This window comes from Solenopsis invicta, chromosome 4 (genome assembly GCF_016802725.1).
Source record: "Solenopsis invicta isolate M01_SB chromosome 4, UNIL_Sinv_3.0, whole genome shotgun sequence".
NCBI classification, from domain to species: Eukaryota; Metazoa; Arthropoda; class Insecta; order Hymenoptera; family Formicidae; genus Solenopsis; species Solenopsis invicta.
In genome coordinates this window covers 13,369,175-13,395,527 of record NC_052667.1, presented here as the reverse complement: position 1 = coordinate 13,395,527, position 26,353 = coordinate 13,369,175, and the positions used below count along the sequence as shown (strand labels likewise).

Sequence of the window (26,353 nt, the reverse complement as noted above, 5' to 3'; positions counted from 1 at the left end):
TCAAATAATAAATTTGTGAAAATTGGCCATACCGCGGCGCGCTATATGAGCCTTCCCGGTAACAATTCTCCCAATCAGTGTAGTCGGCTCCGTGTGTTAGGTGCTTGCTTCATAATCGTAAGATCCGGGTTCGCTCCCGGATGTGTGCAATATTTATTTATTTTTTTTAAGTGTATTATCTTGATGATATAGTATGCAAATTTCTAAAATAGAAAATTTAATTTAATATCATTTTCTAAACATTAATTTAAATTTAATTTGAAGGAAAATTGAATTTAAGTAATAATATTTGAAATAATAAATAGATAATAATAAAAATAATAATATATAAGTTATTTGAAATGGATAAAAGGCAACGTATCTAAATTTTCAAATTGTTTAACTTAAAATTTAATTGGAAATAATATTAACAGTATTTTAAAATTCTAGTTTTTAAAATAAATAATCGTAAAAGAAGAATAATAAACAAACATCTGATCGTGAATGTGAATGTAAATACTTTTATTACAAAATATAATTATTCAAGTATTGCACATTTATTACAAAATTAAATTATTTTGATGGGAAACAATTACTTGGATGATAAACATCATAAAAACATTTAAAGCATATAAATTTTCTGTTTGCACAATGAATAAATGAAGGAGTATTACATATACATTTATTTTTTCGTAAGTCTGGGGGGAAGCTTCTTTTACTGTTTCTTTTATCAGTGTTAAATTTAAACAATTTGAAAATTTAGATACGTTGCCTTTCTATGTTATCCATTTCAAATAACTTATATATTATTATTATTATTATTAACTATTTATTATTTCAAATATTATTACTTAAATTCAAATTCCCTTCAAATTAAATTTAAATTAATGTTTAGAAAGTGATATTAAATTAAATTTTCTATTTTAAAAATTTGCATACTATATCAATATCATCAAGATAAATACACTTAAAAAAAAAAATATTGCACACATCCGGGAGCAAACCCGGATCTTACGATTGTCAAGCAAGCACCTAACGCACGGAGCCGACTACATTAGTTGGGAGAAGTGTTACCGGGAAGGCTCATATGGCGCGCCGCGGTGTGATCAACTTTCACAAATTTATTATTTCGACACTAAGGCCTATTCGATCAAACGCCAGGAGACGTAAACTTTTTTTTCGTCACCAGAATAACTAGAAAAATTGGGATCAAAATCGCAGGGTGACTCACCTGATCCTCCCCTTGTAAGTCATACTTTTTTAATTCTAGCATTAATGTAAATGTATATTTTTAATGAATTGACATTCGAAACAAGTGTCAAATAATTGAATAAAGATATAAAAATTTTTCCAATGCCTTGTGTACGTGTAATTTTACAAGTTGAGTCTCAGAGGCCTCAACGCTGCGTGTACTTTCTGGTTTCAGAAATTTGTAACTGGATTAATTAATAAGTAAGGTAAGTACATTTTGAATCCTGTTTATTAAAAAAGTTAATAAAGTAAGTATAACTTTTACAATGTATATAGAGTTTACTGAAAACTAGTTAAAATAATACATGATATTAAATATGCTTGCTGTGTTACAAAATAAATTATCTTTTATAAGAGAAAATATTTTTTTATAATACACTCAGAAATATTATTAAATATCAGGTAACAGCGAGATTAACACATATTATTTATTTACAATTAACATTTATTTTGTAACACAGCGAGCATATTTAATATAACATATTATTTTAACTAGTTTAGTGAAATCAATATATATTGTAAGAGCTAGACTTAACTTTGTTAACTTTAATAAACAGGATTTAAAATGTACTTACCATACTTATTAATTAATTTAGTTACAAATTTCTGAAACCAGAGAGAATACGCAGCGTTGAGGCCTCTGAAACTCAACTTGTAAAATTACACATATTTTTGTATCTTTATTCAATCATTTGACACTTGTTTTAAACGTCAATTTATTTAAAATATACATTTACATTACACTAGAATTAAAAAAGTATGACTTAAAGGTAGACCTGAGAAAGCGAACCACATTTTTGCTGGGAAAAGTAAAATATACATTGGAGAAAGATAGAAAGATAAAAATAGATTTAATAAGGTGCATGCGATCCAATTAGCTGTTTCATTATTATATTCATATGCACTTTGTCAATCACATCTTATGACACTTGAAAAATTTTATACGTAGCACTCGTGGGAGTATAATATAATATTGACTCCAGTTAATACAAAATATATATTTTTAACTGCACATATTTATTAATATTACACTTATTCAACGCGTTTTTGTACGAGACAAACGAATTCGGCTGAACAAAGTGCATAATATATAACCTTGTCTATACAAAAGACATATTATTTATTGTGGATGGGAGCTGAGGTTAATTATATTCACGTAAGCAGTTTTTGAAATTTGCTTGATATATATATATATATATATATATATATATATAGTATATTATATATGTATGCGCGCGCGCGTACACACACACGCGCACGCACACACACACGCGCACGCACACACACACACACACACACACACACACATCATGGACATAAGTCGTGATTTCAACTTAGAAGTAAGATTATAAAGAATTAATGTGTGTGTGTGTGTGTGTGTGTGTATTAATTTTTTATAATCTTGTAAGTTGAAGTTATGACTTATCACAAAAAATAAATATATTGCTTAAAGATGCATGCACTACAAAAAGACGTGATATCAGTACAAAATTACCTTTTCAAAAAAAAGGTAAAAAAACGGTGCCTGTTTTTGTGCGTGCGCGCCTAAAAGTCTTAATTTTTTTTAATCAAAATGATATGTATTAATATTTTCTACAAAATCTCTTATTCAAACAAAGTGGTATTTATTTAAAATAAATATCTTGAAATTGTATAATCTAATAAAAATGATATGCGTTTGTTTAAAAAAGTGTATGAAATCTTTAAAGTGCGCCTGTTATAAAGAGAATATACTTTTTCTACAAAATCCAAGTGGTAGTATTTGTATTTTCAAAAAATTTTTAATGCACAAAAACATAGCGCTGCTAAATAGGAAAAGCAATGAGAAAAATTGAATAATTTTTATACAAAACTTAATTGTTACTATCTCTAGCAGCGCCATGTTTTTGTGTTTTAAAATTTTTTTTGAAGATACAAATACTACGACTTGGATTTTGTAGAAAAAGTATATTCTCTTTATAACAGGAGCACTTTAAAGTTTTCATACATTTTTTTAAACAAACGCATATCATTTATATTAGATTACACAATTTTAAGATATTTATTTTAAGTAAATACCACTTCGTTTTGAATAAAAGATTTCGTGGAAAATATTAATACATATCATTTTGATTAAAAAAAATAAAGACTTTTAGCCGCGCGCGCACAAAAACAGGCGCCTTTTTTTAACCTTCTTTTTGAAAAGGTAATATTAACCCTTAAACACACCGATCTTGTAAAATACGAAAACACATTTTTGGGTCTGGGAGACTTTTTCAACTTTGAGAAGCTATAATTTTGATTACAATCAATATTTTTCTACGATTTTTTTTTTAAAACAAACGTTCAAATTCTCAGGAGTATGACTGCTTAATCGGCATTGCCGACAAACAATTTATTGTGAAGTTATAAAAGCAAAACCATTAAACAAAAATGAGGAATTGGTCAAAAATCCACTTTTCCTTCAAAAAATCATATCTTCGCAACAACAAACGTTTAAGAACTTTCAAATACGGCGTTTTAAAGCTAAAGAATCACACTTTCAAAATAAAATTTGGCAAAGTCATTTCTTTTAAAAAATATAATTATGTAACATGGAGAATGTGAGGTATTTTTGGGCATCTAAAAATCCACTTAAAAAAAAAATCATATCTTTGCAACAAAAACTTTAAAGAACTTTACAATACGGCGTTTTAAAGCTAAAGATTCATACTTTAAAAAAAAATTATATTATTGCCATTTCTATTAAAAAATGTACCTGTGTAACAAAGCGAATATGAGGAATTTTTGATTAAATCGTGTCTAAAATTGAAAATTGATGTGTTTCATGATATATTTCGGAAAAACTCTTTTTTCTACAACATTTTATAGTATTCCAACTTTAGACAGAGTATATTCGAGTAACATCTGCAAATCAACCTGTTCAAATGTATGTTGTCCAGTTTTTTTTATGTAAAATACTCACAAAAAAAGTTTCACTTACACACTATATGGGTCGCATTGACCCTAACAAAACTTTGCTGCCGTGCCGTTCGAATTCTAGTTGACCAAAAAAGTTGATTAACTATATCAATTGAAAGAGGAGATTTCAAACTTTTTTTACGTCTTGGTCCGAACCTCCTATCTCATTCCGTCTTCACATAGCAAGCGTTCAAAACTTCATATGGAGTCTCTCAGACCCACTTACGTGTTTAAGGGTTAATTTACATTACTAATGCAAATTCCAACAGTGCGCGAAATTACTGTTAATATAATAGTTGTCATTTCAATAATTCCACAAGTTGTTTTCGGTGAGGTATGACCCGCAATTTAAAGAGTATAGAAATATATATAAAATTATATAGAAAATATTTTATTCAACTAAGATTATAACGTTCAATGATTATAACCTTCTTTCGATTTTAATTGTGTACATATTTCAGTTTTATTTAAATTATTAAAAGCATGAATTTTATTGATTATCAACAGATTTGGGTTGTCATTATAATTTGCATCAATACAGAATTATTATTCAAGTTAAACAGTTATTAATGTTAATATTAATATTTAACCATATACTTACGCGCAAAATATCCAGATAACCAATCCATTTCCAAGTAACGCTATAAAAGTGAAGAGTATGTATAGAATGCCCAATAAATAATGGAGAGAGGGATTAGGTTCGGGATATATTAGCCAATGTTCTGGTATATGAATCAATTCCTCAGCAGGGACATTCCATCCCAGTAATTGTGATGATCCCTCTGATAAAACTCTCGCTTCCCAATGAACGCTTCCGTTGAACATGTCGAATTAGATTTCGGCTTTACTTCACTTCTCTTTATCGCTAAACTTTTATATGTGTTGTGGTGGCTCCAATTCACGAGATTTTAATCCGTCTAAATCCAGACTTAAATGGCTTCCAACGGAGGTCAGACAAAGATAATCCTCAATTTGCTGCTTAATTTACATATATGCTATATTACGTCACGCAGCAAACGGAAATGGATTGAAATAAATAGAAATTGATTTGCGTGATCATTATCGAATCCACTAAAATTGTTTAATTCATTTTAATCTAATTAAAGATTAAAAATTCTTTAAATCCATTTTAATCCATGAAGTAGGATTGATACAAAATTCCAATGCTATCAGTCCAAAAAGGATTTCGCAGGCTATGTCAATCCAAAAAAAATTTCACAAGCTATTATAATAAAACAAAATTAAAACTAGGACAGTCCTAATTTTTCAATTAAAAAACGTTATGCGGGCCACACAATTTATTTTAATCCATAAAACAAGATTGAAACAAAATAATTCCTATTTTTTCAATCCAAAAGAAGTTTCATAGGTCACCTATTTTAATTCATGACATAAGATTAAAATGACATAATTGCTATTCTTTTATTGCCAAAAATGGTTTAAAAGTTTCAAATCCAATTTTGTTCATTATGCAGGATTGAAAGAAAGTTTTATTTTTTTTATAATAATCTGAAATCAATAACGAGCAAACAACAAAATTATTTTAAATTTTGTCTATTTAATAGATGTGTGTGTGTGTGTGTGTGTGTGTGTGTGTGTGTGTGTGTGTATTTAATAAATTCGAACTAAATTAATAATAGTAACTTTTTATATATACAAGAAATATATACAAGAAATACAGAAATTTGGTGGATATATGTTATATCTACCAAAATTATTCTTATTCTTTTCAATAAAAAGATATTTCGCAAATCATAAATTAAACTTCAAAAATATTTCAGTCTTTATGGTAATTATGAGATAATAAATAACGACAAATAACAGCAGAGCAAAGTTAGAAAAAATTTAAAAAACACGAAAAAGGAATTTATTTCGTCTTTTTTAAAATCTGAAATTATTCTAGATTATATCACAAATCGACACAATAATTTTTCAAACTACGAGTACTGAAATTTAATTTAATGAAAGTTTTGTATCTGTTGTTATCGGACATCACCCCATGCTGCATATCTTAGTGCTTTATATCACATGAATATATAATATGTAATCGTATCGAATATGCAATAAGTCTTTTTGCGCTTCTTCGAGTCGATTGAAAATTGTAATGACAATGTAATTTATATAAATAGCTAATTAACAGTAGGAGTACAAAGAATCTTCGATACATTTGCATTTTTGTTTAATATACTTCGTTAAGTAATTTAGCCTAATTATGAATATAAAATCTCTCCATTGATCGATGCCAATTTATTAAAATAGAAAGACGACGCTGGCGCTGGCGAGGACGTTTTTGTTGTTGTATAATTAAGTGAAACACAGTTACGTTTTGTTTTTCTTATGAATCTCTGTAGCGTATTACCTTCTCAAAAAAAGGTAAAAAAGACACCAAGTGTGTGTGTACGCACTTCTATTTTACTGAAAAATCTTCCTATGCCAATCCATGTCGTAATATCTTTAACTTTAATATTTTTTTGTACATTATAATGTATTTTAGGTATCATCAGTTTTTCACAATCTTGCTAACAATAAGTTGAAATCATGTCTTTCGTTACAAAAAAGTACATACTACTTAACACTGCAAAAGGCGTGATATCAATAAGAAATTACTTTAAAAAAAAAGAAGGTAAAAAAGACATCAAGTATGTGTGTGTGTGTGTGTGTGTGTGTGTGTGTGTGTGTGTGTGTGTGTATGTGCGTGCGTGCACGCGTGCCCGTATGCGTGTGCGTGTACCCCTCAAATCATTTTTTTTTTCTATCAAACCAAGTAATACCATCTTTGTATTTTCATTAAAAAATTTGTCTATTTTAACCCATGTGGTACTCTTTTTAATTGCTATACAAAATGTAAATGGTACTCTCTCTGTATTATCATTGAAAAATTTTTCTATTCCAACCCAAATGATATTTACTTAAAAATAAATATCTTAAAGGCTCTAGCCGAATAAGAAAAGTCGGAATCCCTCCTCAATAGATTTGTCTAAAATTTGATCTATCCTTTGTCATTAAGAGGATCTAAGTTTTTTAAATTTTCAAGTCCCAAGCTCCTTCCTATCGTCTGCACCTTTAAAAAAATGTTTTTTGGTAAATAATTTTTTTCTCTGCGATATTTTAATAAATTGATTTAAAATTTTAACTGGTATTAGATATTATTCAGACACATAATAACAAGTATTTATTTTTCATTCTGACAGAAAATTCAAATTTTACAAGCCAAAAAAAATTCAAATTTTAATATCTCTGTTTTCATAAGACTTACTACCTCTATATTTTAATCATAATTGCATTTTTATGCAAATTACCTCCTTGAATTTTTTCAAAATTTTTGTTCCATGGAAACACCTTTAAATACTCCAAAAACCGTTTTTTTCACTTTTTTCAGCTATTTTTTGTGGTTACCTTCGCTTATAAAAATTATTTCATGGCTGCGTCTGATAAATTTTCTATTCTCCACGGAAAGGAAGTCCATCATTAAGCATCAACAGCTTAAAAAATATCACGTTTAAAAAAACATCACGTTTTTACTTGTTTTCGTCATTTTTGTGTATTTTAAGCGTAATTTTCAAATGTATGACCGGATAGATTCGCTAGTTCTTATACAACTACATGATTTTTGCTATTACACATCATAATCGAAAATATCACCAAAAATTTTTTTAATCTCAAAAACGACATATTTCAATAGGTTTCCATAATATTATTTTAACAATTACAATGTTTGCCTCAATAATTATTCAAAAGTCATCAGATTATTACAAAATGTGTGTCGGATCGCATTTTTCATGCGATAATCTCATGGAACGATGTAAACATATCTTCAGAATTTATATTAAAATGTAACATCTTTAAATGCTCAAAGACGAATTTTTAAAATATGCTGAATTTGTAACTCTGTAGTTTGAGCCTTTCAATCAAAAGTGATGATTCGAAACCTTTGTGCTTTTATATTGTTTCATGTGACCATTACATGAAAAATGCGATCTGAAACACATTTTGTAATAATCTGATGACTTTTGGATAACTATTGATGCGAACATTACAGTAAATAACTATTACTGCACCATTGGTAATTAGTTACACAGTATTAGTAATGTTTTTGTTCATTGATCCGTACGTACAATGGTGGCCATAAAAATAGAGCCATCTGTATAAAAATTAATAAATTTATTATTTTACCCGTTTATTTTCGTTTGTTAGTAATATAATTTATTGTACAATAGCAACACTTTGTGTCAACTAAAAAACAACAAACTACTGCTGAAATAAGGTGCATGTCATATTGAGAAAGTTTTAAAGTCCACTGTGTTATAAATAGTCTGGTCAGAATGATAGAGCCAAATTACTAATGTAAATTTATTAACATAAAAGAATTTGTTAAAAATATTAATGTCATTTTAGCCAGTGTGAAGTCGGCACCCTATTTTTAAAAAATAAATATTTTAATTAGAGTTCTATTTGCACCTACAATAGTTCTACAGTTCCTGATAGATTAAAACAATAGTTCTGTCGATTTGAACAAAAAAAAATTCAATTTTAAAAATATGGAGTACCAACTTTCGGTAGTATCCCAAGTTACAACAAAAATAAATTAAATCACAAAATCTTATAGTTTTTGGCAGTTTTTGCATATTTTTGACTGTTTTGAAAAAAAATTCATCGGCTATTCATTTCAAAATAATTTTTAAACCTAAACTTTGGTACCTTATCACAAGAGTAAAGTATCTTTTTATTGCAAGTTCTGGACGGCTCTTTGGCATTTTCCGATAGTTCTGCAATAGTTCTGAAGCTTTCTATAGGTTTCGTTTAGAGTTCTGACATTTACATATTTTTAAACAATTTTTAAATCCAAACAAAGACATCACAAGGGTAAAGTACCATTTTAATGTGAGTTCTGGACGGCTCTTTAGCATTTTTCGATAGTTTTGCGATAGTTCTAAAGTTTTCTATAGGTTTTGTAAAGAGTTCCGGCGTTTATGAATTTTTAAACAATTTTTGAAACTAAATTCTGACAGCCCACACAAGACTAAAGTATCATTTTAATGCGAGTTTTGAGCGGCTCTTTGGCATTTTTCAATAGTTCTACGATAGTTCTGAAGTTTTTTATGGGTTTCGTTAAAAGTTTTGGCGTTTGCATATTGTTAAACAATTTTGAATGTCCAAACAAAGACATCTTTTCTAAAAAAAAAAATGGTAGAAAATGCATTAAGATGCAAAAATAACGAAGATACGAAGATACTCGAGGTCTAAAGCGAATAACTATACCTCAAATTAATTGTAAAATTGTACGTGTTTTTAGATAGATCCACTTAAGTCATCAAAAGAAATTAAAAATGAACTGAATCTTCCTATAAGTGCACGTACAATTTGACGAAGACTCCAAGAATGTAATTTGAATGGTAGAGCTGCTAGAAAAATTCCATATTTAAGTTCGAAAAATGTGAAATGCAGATTACAATTTGCAAAAGATTATGTGGAATAGAGTTGTCCAGAAGAAAATAAAAACTGGAGAAGTATTTTATGGTCAGACGAAACTAAAATAAATCTAATGGGATCTGATAGAAAATATTATGTAAGAGTCACCAAATCAAGAATTGCTACTAAAGTATACTATAAAAACTGTAAAACATGGCGGTGGCAATATAAATCCAGATAATAAAATGCGCGTACAATGATTGCACTGTGCGCGCACACGTGCAAGTACTCGCATGCGCGTGACCCTCATAACGCACGCAGATGTGTCCTCATTTGCGACTCATATCACTCGCATGCATAATTGTCTTACGCGTGCGAGCGATATGAGTCTCAATTCCAGAAGATACATGTTCACACACTGATGTCATAGTGCGCGCACGCGTGCGGGTTACAGCAAAATAAAAATATAAGAAAACAAGTTTACAGAAAAATTGAAGTGCAACTAAAGACAATTATTCATTTTATTTTACATTAAAATAAAGTTCTACAAAAAAATTGTATACTATATTATATGTAGTATAATATAATTTTATACAAAAAACTTAAATACTATAAACCCTAGTAGCATTTTCTGCAATTTTCTGCAGGACAGAATCTGCGTGCAGTTAATTGCAGTAGAATTGAGTCAGATGAGAAGAAGATTATTCCCAAAAGAGTCATGCTGGCAGATTGCTAGCAGACCGTTTCAATATTCGTGCACTGTACTTGTATATGAACTGTTTGCAGAAACTTGGTACAAATATTGAGCTATCTTGAAGCAGATACATCCCGCAACTGCAGTCTGTAAACAGTCTAGCAAAGTTCTTCAGCAGAATGACATAAGATTCTTTTAACAGAAGTAGCATGTAGATCATGTGCAAATATTGCACAAATATGATCTGCAAAGGGTCTAGCTGGATAAGCATGTGAAAATTGCACTTGAGGGGATCAGATCGGGGCTAGGATCTAAATTTGAGATAGGAAGAAAAAAAATTTTTCATCAAGTTTCAGCCATCTATCCCTACTATTTATTCCTCTGGAGCGTTTTACGTGTTTTTCAGTTCTTAATTTTTTTCTGCTCTTCTAGTTAAGCGATTCTTATAAAAAAAATTTACAATATATATATCATTAACATACATTTTAACGAATATTTTGGTCCCTCTAAAAGCTCGTCTTCATATTTTAAAAAATTCAAAAAATTTTTAAATTGCTCCAAAAAATTTGGCTTTAGGGGTGCACTCTCGAAAATATTTTTACAATGCCGTCTTTTACTCTTGTTGTGCCCTGAATTTTTTTAGATTTTTAGCATTGGTGCAAAGTGATTAAAAAAAATAAAAACTGTATTTTTTCCATATTTTCGATGTTTATTGATATTTAAAAATTCATGGAACTTCTGCTGTGGTCCTAAAAATGTTTCTATGTAATATTGTTATTTATTACTATCATTTCCTGAATTATTTTGATTTTTACAATTGGTGCAAAATAATGAAAGAATTGAAAAACTGTATTTTTTTCCGTTATGTTCGCGATCAAACCAAAGTTAACAATCTTGTATATTTTTATTGCGTCCTCCTGTAGATTTAAGTTTCAAAATTCAAGCGGTTACTTTCATTATTTCTTGTGTGTACAATTGATTATCTCGACCAGCTTCGGTGCTATTATTATTTGCTTGTGTATACGGAGTCGAGTGTTCGGTCGCTCCGTTCTCTATCACGCGCTAACAGCGAGGACAACTCGGCGGGAAGATCGTGACAAAATATTGATATTCTTCTCCTAAGACGCTGGCCACGGTCATCTTGTTAGACCAGTCAGCCAATTAGACGATTTCCCGCGGAAAGATCTTTCCCCCGAATTGTTCCCGTCGATCGGTCGCTCTGCCGAAGATCTCGTCGCTCACTCAGACTCTCAGAGTGATTCGACCGAGAACGATCGCATTTAAAATCACGCCGCAACGATCCGTGAGATTGAAAATCGACAGACTACTGACCGACGCTGGTCGGAACTTGTTTGTGAAGGCCAAAGACAGATTTATTAACGTAAGTGGTGGCATGCATATTGGTGAGACAATTTGACAATAAAGGTCTTTCGTTAATTTTGTGCAGCGGACCTATTGAATATTTCTTTAAATCTCAATCCTCGCGCCTTTAAATCTCGCACGCTCGCGGAGCAGCTGATCGCGGTCGATCCTCGTCGCTCCTCTCGGCTCACTCTAACGCTGTCGCGACCAAGCGGCAGGACAACGGCAAGCTGCGTATTACGAAAATTACGCGTCTCACTCGCGCTCACTCGAGCTCGCCCGGCAAACTCAAGTTCGCGCACGTTCTCTCTCGGCAACGTGCAGTCGCGAACACGTTATATTCGGTATTTATTGATATGTACAAATTCACAGTATTAAATCCGGTCTCGTAAAGTTTTTTATAACTTTATATTCCACTCCTATTATACCTCTGATATTTTACATTTTGAAATCTGAATTATTTTACATTTTTAAATTAGTATATATATGTACACATATGTATATATATATATATATATATATGTGTGTGTGTGTGTGTGTGTGTGTGGATGTGTGTGCGCGCGCGCGCGTGTAAGAGTAATTAGAGTGGTTAGAATTAGAAACTATATTGTCAGCTATTTGCGACTTATTTTCTATCTAGAATTTAAGTATATTGAATGATTTTTAAACTCAATGTTAAGTGATTAAATGGAGAATGAAAACTTTTAGGATTAATAACGTTTTTTTTCTTTTACTAGAAGATGGGTTATCTAAATTGTTTTTTTTTTTAATATAAAAGAACCTACTGAGTTATTTAAAATATATTGAGTGATTACTTAAAAGAATATTTTAAAATTGCTATTAGAGAAAGAGAATTTTGAAACTACATAATACAGGCATGATCCACAAACTATAGCTCGAGCTTCTCCGTTTCCCCTTCCACACGCGCGAGTCGCGTGTACATACTGTAGTATAGTAGGGACCGAGAGCGGCCGTACGGAGGGGATAGGTGGATCGAAGGGCCAGAAAGGAAAGACGGGAAGAAGCAGCCGTGCGAAGAGAGGGCATGTTCTCCTCCTCGCGTGCTCCGTGGGCGCCCACGGGAGCAAGCCTGACATAATATGTAAAATAAATTAAATATGTGTGTTTAATCGTCTGCTATACGATAATTAAAAAACAGATGGCTTTCTTTTAGACGCGGCATGATAATATGTAAAATATAGTATAACAAATGACCAAGGTGTATTTAAGAAGTTTATTTTACTATGTAATTTTCTTTTCATTATTATATTTTAATACAACTGAATATTAAAAGTTTGACATAACAAAGAAACTTGTGATATACAGAAATAAGAAAATAAGAGAATATAATTTAATTTTAATCTTCATCGCTATCGTCATTGATTACAGGATTTACTTCTTCAACATTAAAGAGACGACTTAAAATCTCTGCAGGTCTAATAATTTTAGATAAGTATCTAGCGTGAGATAAATAATATATAATTGCAGCCACGTGCGAGCAGCATCCAATCGTGCATCTGCCATTTGCACATTCACAAAAGTAGCGTAAAATACCGTTGTAACCAATAGTATTTGGAGCATAATGGATGTAGCAATTATACCTCTTTTTGTTGACATGTCGTGATCTGATTTGAACTTTGATTATGTCATTCTTCTTTTTAAGGTAATGGAGATTAATATTATTTTGATTCATTATTTCCGCCAAGTAAGATATTGATTGAGATAATTGATAGGATCCTGTGAAAAAAATTTTTAAATCTTTTTCTGTCATTTCTGGGAAATCGAGTAAATGAGTCGATATCAGTGGCTGAAACGGTAATTTTCGGCTACTCCATCTTTGTGTCTCTACTTCCAAGGCTAATGTATTTTCGACACTTGCTCTAGATTTAATTTGAGCTACAATCTCATCAGATAAATCTACATCTGAATTGAAACGTTTTCCAAACGTATTATTTAGAAAACAAGCTATCCGGCAATATGATCCTGCTTTGGGAAGCAGTTTGTTATCTAACTTGTGATGTAGAAGACGGTATTTTTGACCAATTACTCCGTGGACTGCTTCAACAGGCCAGCGAAGTTTTGTTATACGACGTGATTCATTAGATTCTTCCGTAGTCAGTTGAGAACGTTGGCCTTTCAATGCAGGCATGAGTACTTGGTAACCTTGTTCTTCTAAATATTGTTTAACATCACGAAAGCCTCGATCAAGTATAAAAATATCACATTTTCTTAGCAGGCTTCTTAAACCATTTGGATCTGACATAATTATTTTCATAATTTGTGCATCATTTTGATTTGCATAAAATGGACCTAGTGTATCAACAATAAAACCATCTGTTGTACAAATCGTAAACGGTTTGCATAATGGCATCTTCTTTTGAACTGAAAATGATTTCCGTTGGTACTCATTATTCGAACTCTTTTCGTGTTGTAGATACGTTCCATCACAAATCAACACCAACTGATCTTCTTTGATGTCATATAGCTTCCTGGCCATAACTGATGTGTGATTTTGAATAAGATCGTTTCGAGAAAATGCTTTAAAGCCAAAATAAATAGGTAAAATATCTTTTTCAAAAGATTTTATCACCGATTCTGAACACATTGATACTTGCTGGTCATACTGAAGTCCCAGAATAGCGGCAATCATACTGTTCGAATTACCGCTGCATAATTTAAATAAAAATATAACAATAGCTTGCAGGATATTTCGGCATTCGGAATTTCTTATTGAAGTCATCATTTTTTTTAATTGAATCAAGTTTTTCCATGTTAAACCTGTGAATGTTTTAATGCGCTCTTCCGAAAGAGAAAAATCACCAATTTTGTCTTTAATCTCGAAATTACTTTTAACAGACATATATTCTAATAATTTCACTATTTCTATGACTTCTATCATACTTCTGTTTGAATATATTCGTATTAACTGTAGCTCTTCCTCAAAGAAGCGTTTTTTAATTAAATGATTAGAGCAACAGCGATTGCCTTTAGGAATAAATACTCTTCTCTCTTGAAAAACTTGCATACGAGCTTCAAATGGAACAACAATTAAGTTTGTTTTTCCACTACAGAGACAGCAATATGTATGTGATATAACTGTTCTATTAAATGGCATTTCCGTGAATTGAAAATCCATCTTTGAACTTGAAGACTTAAAAACTATTGTTTGATCTTCTGTAGATGTCTGAGAAGACGTAACAGTAGTCTGCGAAGATTCTGATCTATTAAGATTGTCATAGATATTTTCTTGAGGATTATTTTGTAATTTTAACTTCTCTTTATGTTTGTGAAGGCGAAACTGTGCCATACATTTACAACATATTATATCACCAATAACTATGGATTCACCAAAAATTTTTGAAAAATCCTTTGCCTCATTCTCAATGTTTACAACTTTTTTCTTTCCAGATAGTTTACGAAGAAACTTGTTACATTTAATACATTTTGTTTTATCTAATGTCCTTTGAGTCCTTTCATAAGTCGACATTTTTAATCTGGAAAAATATACACGTATGCTCAGAAAGTATTCGATATTTACAAAAAAGAAACGTAAGAAATATTAATTTTGATTCTTTAGAGAAAAATATTATTAATACTAAAAAAAATGAATATCACATTATTTATGTATTCATTATAATTAACAATAAATAAAGAAGAAAGTATACACGAATGACAAGTTTTGTTAGTATGCGAATTAAAACTCGGGTACTTGATAAATGTCAATTTTTCTTATAAAGTTACCGTATCACATCACGCATTAAAAATTGAGATAATAAATATACATAGATAAAATTATTTTATATAGGTTATATTATATATATAAGTTATATATATATATATATATATATATATATATATGTTATATATATATATATAGATTATTTTTTATAATATTATTAATTTTATATAAGGTTATTATAGAGGAGAAGAGGGTAATATGGCACCCATTTTTATTTTATTGAATAATTTTATTAATAATCAATATTTTATATTGAAACTGGAACGATTCTATTCGTCAAAGTGTTGTTTAACAGATTCTAAACTCGAAGTAATGAAATATTTATTACTTAGGGCGTGATTTATAAAAATGTGACGCACTGCATAATCGATAGAAGAAAAAAAGTGGTGGTAATATGGCTAGCCCAAAAATAATTCTTTAAAAATCGGTTAAGTTTAGTAAAACACAGTATTTTGTTACAAAATTATATATTTTTAATTTTCCATCGTTTAGAATTTTCCTGATTTAAAATTTTCCTGCGTTCAAAGACTTTAGAAATATCACGAGAAATATCATTTTATCCCTATTTAACATTAAACAACATGCATAAAATGATGTCTCTAATATTTCTAAACACCGCCCTCTAGAATGACAATCGATTTATCGAAGAAATATTTTGATATAAAAATTTTACTTAAAAAACCATATTAATAAAATTCCATGTTATTGTTTTAACTTTGTATAACTCGAAATGTAAGCCGAATAAAAAGTCCAATAACAAAAAAACACTCCAGTATATATGTACATTCGTATGATAATACATTCAAGTTTAAGAATAATGAGGAAGTATGTGTAATTAAAGGTTAAAAGTGTACCTTGAAGAAGTTTAAAAGTGCTCAAAAGTAAAAATGCCTTATAATAATTGTTAGCTATTGTGTATTGGCATATTAGCGCCATTAAAAAACGGTGGGCTACTAATTGAAGAATTTCATAAACAATTGTTAGAATTCGTCACCTAATAACGGAAATAATGGGGATAGCCATAAAGTCTACAGTAGCCATAATATCCTCTTCTCCTCTATTATATAGGTTAAATATAAATATTCCGTTCTTTCTAATACTTGCAATTATATATTTACATAAAACAAATGTAAATCAAGTTTCTGATTAAATTAATTAGAAATCATTTCATGACAAAAGAGTCAACAATTTATATTCTAAGTTTCATATCAGACATAAATACTATTTGAATTCTTCAATTATTCACTTATTCTTACAATCAGTTGAATTCTTGGTATGAATTCTCTTGTTTTTAGCAAGTTACATGAATTATCTTTGTAAAACTAATCAACTAATTGAAAGTATTGATCTATATTGAACACTTAATGATGCATTAATATTGATATATTTTACCTTATATCGTTACGCCGTGTTTTATATTATTTCCGTTTTCTCTATACTATTTCGTTTATCTCTTAGTTATTAGTTATTTTATTAGTGTTCTTGTCAGAGGACACACAACGAAAATCAAGTGGCATTTAAGAAATCACCATGAAAGGAAAATGGTTAATATATATGGATGCATTTAACAATGAAAATACTAAGTACAAAGAAAATACTACAGAGTGCGCTACGATCAGCCGTTTGAGCCGTTTCGATTTGAATATAGATATACAATAAGCGAGTAAGATTATAAAATCCGGAAATGTCTTTTTTTCTTTTTTAGATCGCTCAAAATACATAATTGTAGTAGCAAAATAAACAAGAAAATATAGATTTTGATTTTTTTGCATTTTAATTTTTTTAAATAAATTGTTGATGTATAAATGTTGAAAATAATAGGAAAATATAGTTTTTAATTTTTTAATCACTTTGCACTCAATGTAATCTAAAAAAATTCAGGTTATCATATAAATAAAAAATAGTTTTAAAACAAATGTTTTTGACCGTAACATCATGAATATATATTAAAATAAACATATACACATATATGTAGAATAGATACTAATAAACATTATAAATAAAAAATTCAGGTTTTTTATTATTTTAATCACTTAACACTGAATTTAAAAATTAATACACTAAATTCAATACACTGAAATTCTAAATAGAAAGTAAGTTTAAAATAGCAGAAAAATACAACGTATAATTGTTTTAACCACTTTGTACTTTGAATATATAGTTGTTCATTGTTTTAATCACTTATACATATATATATATATATATATATATATATATTTATATACTGAATTAAAACTGTAAAATACTTCAGAGATATAACAAGAATGGAAAAAAATTTTTTTAGATAGGATTTTAATGCCATGTAATTTTGCATATTAATAAATATTGAAAATAATGAAAAAATACAGTCTTTCAATACTTTAAACTAATTGTAAAAATTGAAATAATTTAGGAAATGATAGTAATAAATAACAATATTACATAGAAACATTTTTAGGACCACAGCAGAAGTTCCATGAATTTTTAAATATCAATAAACATCGAAAATATGGAAAAAATACAGTTTTTATTTTTTTTAATCACTTTGCACCAATGCTAAAAATCTAAAAAAATTCAGGGCACAACAAGAGTAAAAGACGGCATTGTAAAAATATTTTCGAGAGTGCACCCCTAAAGCCAAATTTTTTGGAGCAATTTAAAAATTTTTTGAATTTTTTAAAATATGAAGACGAGCTTTTAGAGGGACCAAAATATTCGTTAAAATGTATGTTAATGATATATATATTGTAAATTTTTTTTATAAGAATCGCTTAACTAGAAGAGCAGAAAAAAATTAAGAACTGAAAAACACGTAAAACGCTCCAGAGGAATAAATAGTAGGGATAGATGGCTGAAACTTGATGAAAATTTTTTTTTCTTCCTATCTCAAATTTAGATCCTAGCCCCGATCTGATCCCCTCAAGTGCAATTTTCACATACTTATCCAGCTAGACCCTTTCTGCAAGTTACTTACAATGGAAATGACGCGTAGATCTTGTGCAAATATTGTACAGATTCTGCTTAATCAGCAACAGAAAGATCTGCTGCAAGATTTATAACAATTTCGGAATGAAATAGATTTAACAAGTGAGCGCTAGTGCCACCATTAGGTCACGCCACGGAAGATCTTCTCGTGAGTCGAGTGCGTTATATCTAGGCGCCGCCGCGGGCGACTGTCCAGTTCATACTTCAATAATCTCTTATATATATGAGCTGCTTGAGACGAAAACTCTCTCTCATTTTTTTTTAAGTATGATGTTTGTGTGGAACGCTGTTCCACATAAAATTTTATATTTTTATGTAAATAACAATTTGTATTGTTATTTAATCTTGTACATAAATGAAATGTTTAATTCAAATTTAATCTTTTAAAATATATATATATATATATATATATATATATATATATATATATATATATATAAATTTCTTGCAAGAATTTGACTGCAGAATCTTTCAGGAGAATTGAACAGAATGAGGAAGCAGATCATAACGTTCTATTGACAGAATTTTTCAAGAATCTACTGCAAGATTTACAGCAGATACATTCAAGTTTTTTGCAAGAATCTGCCAACAGATACGTGCAAGTTTCTTGCAAGAATTTGACTGCAGAATCTTTCAAAAGAATTGAACAGAATGAGGAAACAGATCATGTTCTGTTGGCAGAATCTTTCAAGAATCTGCTGCAAGATTTATAGCAGTCTAACAGAAAATTGCTATTAGGGAAATATATAAAAAAAAGTATAAAATATAAAGTAAAAAAAACCTATATACTGTAAGAGCGGGCCGGAAGGATTTCAAAATCCCGCCTCACAAAGGAGAGGAGAACGTGCGAGCCGGAAAATACTAGGAAAGGAAATATCTTGTCACGATCCCTCGTGTGTCAGGAGCCGGAAGTACCGACGGAAAGGAGGGTAACTGGAATTAACTGCGCACCAGGAGTACAATGGCAGAACCGACTTTATTCACCGGTCGTGTACAGAAAAACGTGGCGGCCATGCCGCACTTGACGAGAGCTTCCACGAGTCTGATGCTTGCGATGATACACCCACGAGAGAGACCGCAGGGGCGCGCTAGTGAGCCTCGCAGGGCCAATCGCATGGCGGTATATGTCTCACGTGGTTTGCAAAACCAATTGGGGTACGAGACCGAAGGTCACGTGACCCACGCAGCCAATCAGGCAAGCAATACGCAGGCAGCAATCCGCTGACAACGCCACCGCAGTGGCGGCCGATTTGAAATTTATACCGAGTGAGCCGATTGCTCACTTACAATACTATGTTATTTAATAGTATAATATAATATACACCATAACTTATATACTATAAACAAAGTTATAAGCTATAACTCATCATCATTATCAGTCCTTTCACATTCGTTCTAGAAGTCTGATGAATTTTCACCCACTTTGTCCTCTTGGTTGAACTGCTCTTGATGAAGAGGCGGCTGGTTTTTTTTCAAATTTTTTTAATATCTCTGTTTTATGGCCCGGAAAATTTCCTGTACTTCAACTTTACAAGAAGCCTTATCCCGTGGGCCATGAAACAAAGTATATTTTTATGCTGCCACTGAAAGGAGTGAATGCATGGCAATATTATGTGATAATATTTTGGCAGAATCTTGAATGACCTTCGCAATATTACATGGAGGTCATCTTGAACATTTTTACATATGAACCACGTTTATTTAACATTATGAAATAACATTTTTACATATGAATCACACTTATTTAACATTATGAAATAATGTTAAATAAGCGTGATTCATATGTAAAAATGTAATAATAAAAAGAAATAATACTAAGCAACGTGATGTATATACCACAAGCATGTACATACATAACCTAAAAAAATTTTTAATATACGCTAATACGCAGAACATAAAATTATAAAAAAACATTAGAAATTATATACGTAATATGCATACATTATCGTTAATTACATGTAATCTTAAGACGTCTGCGAAAAGCACTATTTAAACTGCAGTTTATAATATTTTTCCATAAAAATCCACGTTGCATTTATTGAAACACTTATCAACACTGGCTTCGGTCCACTTGACTGCACTTGAGGCTACAAATGCTTCAAAGCGTTTGATTAACCAATCGAAACAATGAATTTTAAAAATTGTCCAATCATAGAATACTTCGAAGCAGAAAAAGAACTAAAAGAGGTATTTCTTCTAGATTATCCAATTAAACTTTTAGATCTAGAAGAATACACCAGCGAGCAATCACTCAAGTGTTGAGTGAGTTGAGTTTGCTGAACGCACCCAATCAGAGACGCGTCACGCGTTGTAACGCGATTTCTGATTTATTCTGTTTAAATTGTTTTTATACATATATAATAGTTGTACAAATTCGTTTTGAATGATAATGATAATAGGCTTATGGCGTACGTGATATGACGATTTAAGTTAAAACGACATTCGCTAATAGCACAACCGTCCATATGTCGACTATAAGTTAACTTTTCTAATTTAGGTTTTCAGAATCGACTGTAAGTCAACTTTGAAAGACGTCTGCAGACGTCTTTGTATAAACGTCTGCAAACGTCTTTCAAATGTCGACTTTAAGACGTCTTAAAAAAGACATTTTGAAATCGCAACTATAAAAATTAATTATAAGTTAATTACTTTCAGCATTTGCTAAATTAACAGTGCAAGATTATATTTGTAAACGACAAATAAAATCGGTCGGCCGATGACGCCATCGTCCAGTGCCGAGAGTAACGCGCAATTACTTCGATCCATCGGTGCATTGCGCGTGCTCAAAGCTCATCCTTTCCGGAGTAAAAGAGAAACAGATTACTCTCTGTGTGCTGTTGCTTGCTGGCACCGAGTTCAGTTCGTGTGTAAGAATCAAGTAGTATATTAAAGCTAATCTATATTAAGCCAGTCGTCTCTTGTAAAAGTACAATACTGCAGTGTTAATTCAATTGCTTCCATTTTCAGTACTGTGAACGAGAGAGAGAGAGAGACAAACCGAAGTAAAATACTTGTGTATTGGGAAACCGGAGCACGTGGCGGTGTCGAGTTGGTGCTGAGTCGATCAACTATAAATGGTGTGTACTTTTTGTAATATAATTAATTTAACTTTTAATTAAAGGCGTGTTCATACTTGAAATAATAAAGTCAGAGGCAAGTTTTGTAAGTTCTGTTATACGTTTATTAAGATAATTAAAGTCTCTGAAAATGCCCAAACAATTTTCTAATTTGTTGAAACGTCAACACAACCCAAATATCATAGACTGGCCAAAGAGTGGTGTAGGTTTTAAATCCACATCCTTGTCCAAACTAATAATCGGTAACATTTATTCCATTATTCCTACTTTCCTATAAAAAGATTTCCTATTTTAAAATTAACTTTCCAGTACTCACAACATTATTTTATCTCTTTTTAACATTAAAATTCCGATAAAGATCAACGTTTTCAGTATTGATTACAGTTAATTTCGGAACATAACCTTGCCTGCACCAAACGTAACAAGCACGTCGCTGTGACGTGCTAACTCGTCGCATGTTACGTCTCAGCGACGTCTCAACTGGTGTTCGAAACGTAATTGAGACGTCGCTGAGACGTAACTAACATCCCCATTTCTAGTGACAGCGACGTTGTAATGACGTGTATTTTGTGACTTATGCACTAATTGTGACCTGAAAATTGTCGATCAATTTTGAAAAATTAAGATTGGTTTTTACTGCATTATGTACGTAAAATACTTGCTAGATAAAATGTATAATAGTTTCATACTGACAAGGGGAGGATCAGGTGAGTCACCCTGGGATTTTTTCCCAATTTTTTTAGTTACTCTGGAGACGAAAAAAAAGTTTACGTCTCCCGGCGTTTGATCAAATAGGCCTTAGTTTCGAAATAATAAATTTGTGAAAATTGGCCATACCGCAGCGCATCATATGAGTCTTCCCGGTAACCGTTTTCCCAATCAGTGCAGTCGGCTCCGTGCGTTAGGTACTTGCTTCACAATCGTAAGATCCGGGTTTGCTCCCGGATGTGTGCAACATTTTTTTTATTTTTTAATAAGTGTATTTATCTTGATTGATCTAGTATGCAAATTTTTAAAATAGAAAATTTAATTTAATATCACTTTCTAAACATTAAATTTAATTTGAATTCAAGTAATAATATTTGAAATAATAAATAAGTAATAATAATAATAATATATAAGTTATTTGAAATGGATAACATATAAGGGCAACGTATCTAAATTTTCAAATTGTTTAATTTAAAATTTAATTGGAAATAATATTAATAGTATTTTAAAATTCTAGTTTTTAAAATAATTAATCGTAGAAGAAGAATATCAGTGTTAAATTTAAACAATTTGAAAATTTAGATACGTTGCCTTTATATGTTATCCATTTCAAATAACTTATATATTATTATTATTACTACCTATTTATTATTTCAAATATTATTGAATTCAAATATCCTTCAAATTAAATTTAAATTAATGTTTAGAAAGTAATATTAAATATAAATTTTTTATTTTAGAAATTTGCATACTATATCAATATCATCAAGATAAATAAATACACTTATTTAAAAAAAATAAAAAAAATATTGCACACATTCGGGAGCGAACCCGGATCTTACGATTGTGAAGCAAGCACCTAACGCATGGAGCAGACTACACTTGTTAGGAAAACAGTCACCGCCTCAACGTGGGCTGACCGGGGGCAAGATGGCGGGGCCGATGCAGAAGCCGAGTGGCTCTGCGACGCCATGTCGCGAGCGTGCGATGCCTCCATGCCCCGCAGCCGCTCTAGGGCGCAGCGCGCTACCTACTGGTGGTCCGAAGAGTTCGCCCAGCAAAGGCGGGCGACGGTGGCCACCAGGAGGGCGTTTACGCGCACCCGGCGCCGGGGCGTGGAGGCAGAGGTAGAAGAAACGAGAGCGGCCCTCAGAGACGCCAGAAAGGCGCTGAGGGCCGCCATCCGCCGGGCGAAGGCTGAGGCCTGGGAGGAATTCATCTCAGGCCTCACGAGGGACCCATGGGGAAGGCCATATAAAATGGCAGTTGGCAAACTCCGCCCATGGGCCCCTCCCCTCACAGAGACGTTGGACCCCCGGTTCCTGCAGCGGGAGGTGAACCAGTTGTTCCCCACCCGCGGAAGGGACATACCGACTAGGTCCGGTCCCCCTCCGGGTTGGTCGGAGGAACTGGGGGTGAGAGACCACGAGCTCGAGGAGGCCTTCGCCCGAATAAGGAATAAAGGCAGAGCTCGCGCGCCCGGCCCAGACGGAGTCTTTGGCAAAGTCTGGGTCCGAGCCGCACCGATGATGGGTGAGGACCTTAAAAGGGTCCTCACCCAATGCTTCCGAGAAGGGGTATTTCCCAGGAGGTGGAAGAGGGCCCGGCTTGTTCTGCTGAGGAAAGTGGGCAAGCCAGCGGAGGACCCCTCTGCGTACAGGCCCCTCTGCATGCTGGATAATGCGGACAAGATTCACGAACGTGTGATTGCCAACCGCATCATCCGGCACATGTCCCGGATAGGTCCCGATCTATCCCCCGGCCAGTTCGGATTCCGCGAGAAGCGCTCAACGATCGATGCCATTCAGCACGTTCGCGCCCTCGTGGAGCCTATGACGGGGGAAGGAAGGGTGGCGTTGGCGGTGTCGCTAGATATCGCCAACGCCTTTAACACCGTCCCGTGGGGCAGGGTAGTGGCGGCTCTGGTCGAATACTACGGCTTGCCGCCCTACCTTGTCGAGACGGTGAGGGACTATTTCCGGGGCAGAACGCTGGAGTACATAGACAAGGATGGACTCCAGCAGCAGAGGGACATGACGTGCGGCGTTCCGCAGGGATCGGTACTCGGCCCCCTGCTATAGGACGCCGCGTACGACGTCGTCCTCCGCACGGGCCTCCTCCCCGGCTGCCACACGGTGTGCTACGCCGATGACACGCTGGTGACGGCTGGGGATACCTCCTGGGAGGAAGCGGTCACACGGGCCAATTGGGCGGTGGCATGCGCGGTTGGCGCTATCAAGGACTTGGGGCTAAGGGTGGCCCCACACAAAACGGAAGCCATCTTCTTTCACGATGGCTCCCGGGGGCCCCCTCCACAGGCCTCAGTCCTCGTGGGACGGACACAAATCCAGGTGGGGACAACCGTTAAATACCTGGGGTTGACCCTGGACGGCCGGTGGGGCTTCGTCGAGCACTTCGACGACCTAGCCCCACGGTTGGGCAAGAGGGCCAATGCCCTCAGAGGTCTTATGCCCAACCTCCGGGGCCCTGGTATAGGTGCGAGGTGCGCGTACATGCACGCCGTCATGTCCGGGGCGCTATACGGCGCTCCGGTCTGGTGCGGGGCGATGGGGGCCAGCAGCAAGATTAGAAAACACTTACACGATGTGCAAAGGCTGCTGGCCCTACGCATTGCGCGCGCATATCGCACCTCTCCTAACGACGCCTTAATGGTCCTGGCGGGAGTGCCGCCAGCGGAGTTCCTGGCAACGGCCCGAGCAACTCTCTATGCTCGGGTCAAGGCCTCCCGCCTACGGGGCAACGACATTGCCCCGAGGACCCTGGCGTCGTGGAGAGAGAGAGCCCGTCGGCGGGCGATCGAGGAATGGCGCAACCACCTCGTCGAAAACCCGCCGACAGTGGGCACCCGGGTACTGGAGGCCATCCTCCCCCACCTGGAGGAGTGGGTAGACCGCCCATGGGGCGGTCTATCATACAGGATGACGCAGGTGCTCACCGGACATGGTTGTTTCGGGGAGTACCTGTGTCGAATCCAAAAAGAGCCGACCGCGCGTTGCCACCACTGCGAGGCGAAGGTGGACTCTACGCAGCACACGCTGGAGCATTGTCCAGTGTGGGACGAGCTGCGCAGAGTCCTCATAGACGAAGTCGGGGAAGACCTCTCCCTGAGGGCCGTTGTTGCTAAGATGGTCCTCAGGGAGAGCTGCTGGAAGGCAGTCGCCTCCTTCTGCGAACAGGTTATGTCGCAGAAGGAGGCGGCCGAAACGGCCAGAGAAAGGTTGAGAGGGGGAAGACCCGGTGGAGGCGGAAAACGACGACGTCGCCGACCCAACCCACGGGGTAATGATGGAGGCGGGGATCCCCGCCCTCCGAGAGATCGACGGGGCCCCCCCGATGGCGGGGGTCCCCGCAGGAAGCGGAGAAGAATCGCCGGCGCACAACCCCCCTCCCTCCAAACTATCGAGGAAGAGGGGGAGAGCGACGGCGATTCCCCCAACAACAACGGGGAAGACGATCCTGCTGCCTCCCTTGCCGAAGGCCCAGCATATGGAACCCGAAGCAGGGCGAGGCAGCTCCCACAAAATACGACTCCCGGCGAGGCTAACTCCCAGTGACATCGGGAGGAGGGTCCCTTCCTAGTCAGAAGTGGTAACCCTCCCAGCCTCGCCGGGGAGAGGGGAGGAGGCAAGAAAAACCCCCCTCCCCCCACGAGCGTCAGGGAGCTCGCACCAACTGGCACAGCTAGGCCCGGGAATCATCCGGCGGGGGCTAGACCCCCGGGCCTGTACCCCCAACACCAACAGGGGAAGAGGCGGGGGAGGGACGGTGTCCCTCTCCCCTGACCTAGGGCAGACTAGGCCCTAAAGCCCTGCCAGGGGTGCCTACCGCTAAGGCGCCCCTGGCGAGACGAGTCGGCCGCCAACTGGCCGACTGGGTCCGGGGGGCTCCGGAAGTATGCTGCACGCGTTCCCGGAGCCCCCCAGTTATGGACCAGGGCAGGACACCCGGAGAGGTTTTAGTGGGTATGTCCCCGTCGACGTTGTTGTCGGCGGGGAAGAGCCCCACATAACCGCCGGGCCTCCCCCGAGGTCTGGGGTATGCGGTAACGCATTTCCTCTCCGTTATAAAAAAAAGGGGGGGGGAACAGTCGGGAAGACTCATATGGTGCGCCGCGGTATGGCCAATTTTCACAAATTTATTATTTCGAAACTAAGGCCTATTTGATCAAACGCCGGGAGACGTAAACTTTTTTTTCGTCTCCAGAATAAC

At 34.6% G+C, this 26,353-nt stretch overlaps 2 protein-coding genes across 5 annotated transcripts in view; both read right to left on the bottom strand.

Annotated features, from left to right (window-relative positions):
• Positions 1 to 5,050, bottom strand: part of LOC105199537 (opsin, ultraviolet-sensitive) — a 713,170-nt gene extending 708,120 nt beyond the window's left edge. For 2 of the 4 annotated variants that reach the window (XR_005574669.1, XM_039448691.1), the window contains exon 1: positions 4,772 to 5,049. Coding sequence is in view for 3 of the 4 variants with exons in the window: in XM_039448691.1 (XP_039304625.1) it covers positions 4,772 to 4,995 (224 nt within the window). In the remaining variant the exon portion in view is untranslated. Of the gene's footprint in view, positions 1 to 4,771 lie in introns of all 4 variants that reach the window. The other 2 variants (XM_039448693.1, XM_039448692.1) reach the window with 1 other exon arrangement.
• Positions 5,051 to 12,992: 7,942 nt separating this feature from the next.
• LOC113004570 lies at positions 12,993 to 15,122 on the bottom strand. Its single transcript, XM_026138249.2, has one exon. It carries the CDS (start codon positions 15,120 to 15,122, stop codon positions 12,993 to 12,995), a length of 2,130 nt encoding a protein of 709 aa, XP_025994034.2.
• Between the last annotated feature and the right edge of the window lie 11,231 nt (positions 15,123 to 26,353).